The 4,501-nt window shown below is 61.5% G+C and overlaps 1 protein-coding gene across 1 annotated transcript in view; it reads left to right on the top strand.

Moving 5' to 3' along the window:
- The window catches only part of LOC109292302 (src substrate cortactin-like), a 25,730-nt gene that overhangs the window by 8,856 nt on the left and 12,373 nt on the right, over window positions 1-4,501 (top strand). The window contains exons 6-11 of the mRNA XM_019509714.1: window positions 284-338; window positions 440-550; window positions 1,068-1,178; window positions 1,448-1,558; window positions 2,091-2,201; window positions 2,459-2,514. Of these exons, the coding sequence (XP_019365259.1) occupies window positions 284-338; window positions 440-550; window positions 1,068-1,178; window positions 1,448-1,558; window positions 2,091-2,201; window positions 2,459-2,514 (555 nt within the window). The remainder of the gene's footprint in view (window positions 1-283; window positions 339-439; window positions 551-1,067; window positions 1,179-1,447; window positions 1,559-2,090; window positions 2,202-2,458; window positions 2,515-4,501) is intronic.

The raw sequence follows: 4,501 nt of genomic DNA, 5'->3' as shown, positions 1-4,501 counted from the left end.
GATGCGGAGAGAGGGGGGTGCTGCCGGCATCTGGTGTGACGCTCTCATGACATCCGCACCATGCGTTCAAAACCGCGGTGCTCAGGTCCTTGGCTTCTCTGCAGAGGCGACCGAGGGGTATGAGGGACCCCAGCACAGCCGAGGAGGCTGAGAGTGAGGGGCAGGGAAGGGGCCGGGGCTTGCTGAGCTGGGGAAGGGGCACGTGAGCTTGTCAGAGCCTGGTCCAAAGGCCCTGGGCTCTGTCTGCTGTGCCCACGACCAACGCTGTCCCTCCTCCCTGCAGTCAGCGCTCGGGTTCGAGTACAAGGGTGAGGTGGAGAAACACTCCTCCCAGAAAGGCAAGTCCCCCTGCACCCTGGTCCCCTGCCTTCTCCCCTAACCCAGCCCTGCTGACACCCCTCCCTCCTACGTCCCTCGCCTGACGTGTCCTCTCCCTCAGACTACGCCAAGGGGTTCGGAGGCCGCTACGGCGTGGAGAAGGACAAGGTGGACAAAGCCGCCGTGGGGTTCGACTACAAGGCTCAGGCGGAGAAGCACGAGTCGCAGAAAGGTCAGGCCGGAGCCGCCAGGGTCACTGGGCACGTCCAGCATGTCCCCAGGCCCGGGGCAGGGTACCGGGGTGGGGGCACCGCTGGCCATGGCGTCATGTTGGAGGAGCTCAGACAGTCAGCGGCTGGGCAGGGCCCGGGCTGCAGGCAGACGGGAGTGATGAGTCCTCTCTATCGGTGAGGAAGGGTCACGGGAAGGAGGCACCTGATCCTGTGGCCCCAGGGTTGCAGATGGGAGCTCGTGTGTGGGGTGCTCGGGGACAGGTGCAGGCTGAGGGGCTGCGGCAGAGGACCCGTGCATGCTGGCACAATGCTGCGTGCTCCCCCTCTCCCATGGCCCCTCTCGTGTCTTGCCACGTCAGTGCTTTCCCCGGGGAAAGGTCTGAGCCCCCATGACCCCGAGTCCCCACCTCCGTCAGTGCCAGGCAAGACTAACTCCTTCCCTTCTTGCCTGTCTCCCTGTCCGTCCGTCCGTCTGTCTGTCTTCGCACCCGTGACCTGGGTGCCCCGTGGCTGCAGACTATGCCGTGGGCTTCGGGGGGAAGTTTGGGGTGCAGAAAGACCGCCAGGACAAATGTGCCCTCGGCTGGGAGCACCAGGAGGAGCTGAAGCTGCACGAGTCCCAGACAGGTGAGCGCCGGCCTCGGGCCAGGGGCTGGGTGCGAGGGGCCAGGCCGAGCAGCTTAGACTGGTCTCGGGCTGGGAGGCTGCGGGGCAGGGACCCCCAGGGTCGCTGGGCCTTGTGGGCATGGGTGCAGGCTGGAGGGACTGGTGGGAGGCAGAAGACCTGGTCCCAGCTGCGGGCGGTGGGAAGTGGATGGTCCCTCCCCAAACTCCCTGGGCTGCCTCCAGGAGCTCTCCCATGTCCCAGGGTGGGCTGAGCCCTTTGTGTGTTGCAGACTACTCCAAGGGCTTCGGAGGCCGCTACGGGGTGGAGAAGGACAAGGTGGACAAAGCCGCCGTGGGGTTCGACTACAAGGCTCAGGCGGAGAAGCACGAGTCACAGAAAGGTCAGGCTGGAGCAGCCGCCGGGGTCACGGGGCACGTCCAGCGCATCCCCAGGCCCGGGGCAGGGTACTGGGGTGGGGGCACCACTGTCTGTGACATCATGTTGGAGGAGCCCAGACGGTCAGCATTTGGGCAGGGCCTGAGCCGCGGGCAGACGGGTGCGGTGAGTCCTCCCTATCGGTGAGGAAGGCCATGGGGAGCAGGAGCCCTGTCCTGTGGCCCCGGGGTTGCAGATGGGAGCTCGCTTGCAGGGTGCTTGGGGACAGGTGATGCCCCTGCCCCGGGCTGGGGGGGCGATGGTGGAGGAGCCGTGCACGCTGGCACGATGCTGCATGCTCCCCCTCTCCCACCGCCCCTCTCGGGGCACAGGGCAGGAGGCTGCCTTGGTTTTACGTTGTCAGTGCTTTCTCCCGGGAAAGGTCTGAGCCCCCGTGAGTCCAGGTCCCCACCTCTGTCAGCTCCAGGAAGGACTAACGCCTTCCCTTCTTGCCTGTCTCCCTGTCTGTCTGTCTGTCTTCACACTCGTGGCTGCAGACTATGCCATGGGCTTCGGGGGGAAGTTTGGGGTGCAGAAAGACCGCCAGGACAAATGTGCCCTCGGCTGGGAGCACCAGGAGCAGCTGAAGCAGCACGAGTCCCAGACGGGTGAGCGCCGGCCACGGGGCTGGGTGTGAGGGGCCAGGCCGAGTGACTTAGACTGGTCCCGGGCTGGGAGGCTGTGGGGCAGAGACCCCCGGGGTCACTGGGCCTTGTGGGCACGGGTGCAGGCTGGAGGGACCGGTGGGAGGCAGCGGGCAGTGGGAAGTGGACGGTCCCTCCCCGAACTCTCCGGGCCGCTCCTGGGGACGTCTCCGGGAGCTGTCCTGTGGCCCAGGGTGGTCTGAGCCCTTTGTGTGTTGCAGACTACGCCAAGGGCTTCGGGGGTCGCTATGGGGTGCAGAAGGACAGAGTGGACAAGGTAAGACCCCCGTGCACCGCAGCTCACAGCCACGTCCCTGAGCCCCTGCCTTGCAGCTCGGCACGGGGGCAACCCCGGGGAGGTGCCAGGAGCCCGTCCCTGACCGGGAGCCACGTGGGAGTCCGGCGATCTCTGGCCTTGCAAACTGTCAGGAGCGAAGTGGCAGTGAGCGGACCTGCCGGGCGGCCAGCAAAAGGCCGTGTTCAATGGCATGACGTGCATGTGGACGAGGGGATCGAGCTCGCGGGGCAGGGGCAGGCAGCTTGTGTTCGGCGGAGCTGGAAGCCAGGGGCGAGCGTGCGTGATGCTGGGGCATATCGGGGCAGTGCTCAAAGAGGAAAGAAGCAAAGCTCTTGTCCGCGTGCCCAAAAAGCATCAGCAGACCGGGGCGCCAGAGTTTAGGAAGGATGTGGTAGGCAAGCGGGGGAAGCCCTGGACGTGCTAGCAAAGCTCTCGTGCACCCGAACTTCCTTCTTTCTCCAAGGCGGAAGAGACATGCTTCTCGTGGGAGCTGGAGATGTCTTTGGCAGTCAGAGGGCTGGAGACGCTTTGCAGGCCAGCTGCTGCCGTGGCCTGGCCAGGATGCTGCGGGGTTGCTGGTGGCTCGTTCCCCTGCCCCTACAGTTTGTTGTAGAGTGGGGTGGGGGCGCCTGTAATCGCGTCCTGAAAGGTTTGAAGTGTGTCAATACTAACAGGACAGGCAGAAATTACAGTAGGAGAAATTCCCCTCTATTCGGCACTGGTGAAGGCACATCTGGAGTCCTGTGTCCAGCTGTGGGCCCCCGCTACAGAAAGGATTGGGGTCATGTGACCCCAGCGCTCTTTCCTGCCCAGGGCAGGGGGTCGTACTCGTTGATCTGATAGGTCCTTTTTGACCCTAAAATCTATGGACAAGAAGAGATAAGCTGTCTTAAGTGTGTGCATGGTTTCCAAATGGCAAATATCTGTGCACTTTTTTTAAAGTGATGAGTGATGCTGCATGGGCAAACAGAAAAGCCCCTTACTAGTGTGGAGGTTGCATCTAGTCCAGCCCCCTGCTCCAAGCAGGACCAGACCCAACTGCATCATCCTGGCCAAGGCTTTGTCTAGCCGGGTCTTAAAAACAAAAAGGAAAGCCCCTTACTAGCGTGCCCCAAAATTAACCACGCAAGTACATTTCTCGAGAAGACCACCTGAAAATGCTTCGCTGACCAGCAGAAAAGTTGTCTTTATGCAGGGTTTGGATTAGCGGCCAGTGCAGGGAGAGTGTTTCCCCAAAAGAGCACCCCACCTTTGTCCCCCTGGGTCCCAAGGTCCCCCTAGCAGGTACCCCGGCTTTCTCTGGCCCAGGTGATTGCTACGAGCATTCAAAGATGCCAACAGTTTCTTCCAGTCTTCAAATTAGGGGCTCCACTGGCCACCCCAAGAGTGCCCAAAGTGATGGGAGGGGGAAAAGTGGATACCATGTAGGTTTGTTGGGGAAAGCACCAGGAGAGAGCACCCAAAAATGAATAGCTGGGTGAACGGAAGAAAATTTGGGGGGGAGGAGTGTAACCGAAAGCCACCTGAAAAAATGAACCAATCACTAAATACTTTCCTAAACTGCTGTAATCTAGTACTAGGAGGTCAAGAGAGTGAAGTCGTTAGGAGATGCCCCCTAGCGTCTCGTACGGGGAACGATGAGGTTCTTTGGGTGAATCTGATATCTTTTATTAGACCAACTTAAATAGTTGGGGGAAAAAAATTAAGCAAGCTTTCAGGTTTAAAAACCCTTCGTCAGGCTGAGGAAGTCCCTGCAGTCAGTGTGTGCTCCTCCTGGGTGGAGCAGCCCAAGCCCAGAGGCTGGTCCGCACGCAAGACGGGCCGTCGGACAAGATGTAGACTGAGGAGTCGGTGGGTGAGACGGGCTGGGTGGGGGCTGCTGATGGCTCTGTCGTGGGTGCAGTGATTGTGGGGTGGTGGAGATGCGTCGGCAGGTTTTGCATTTCTTGTCCTGGCGCGGTCTGGA

This window comes from Gavialis gangeticus, unplaced genomic scaffold, assembly GCF_001723915.1.
Source record: "Gavialis gangeticus isolate Ggan-Ray unplaced genomic scaffold, GavGan_comp1, whole genome shotgun sequence".
Classification (NCBI taxonomy): Eukaryota; Metazoa; Chordata; order Crocodylia; family Gavialidae; genus Gavialis; species Gavialis gangeticus.
The sequence above is the reverse complement of the archived record's forward strand: the minus strand, read 5'-3'. Positions and strand labels throughout refer to the sequence as shown.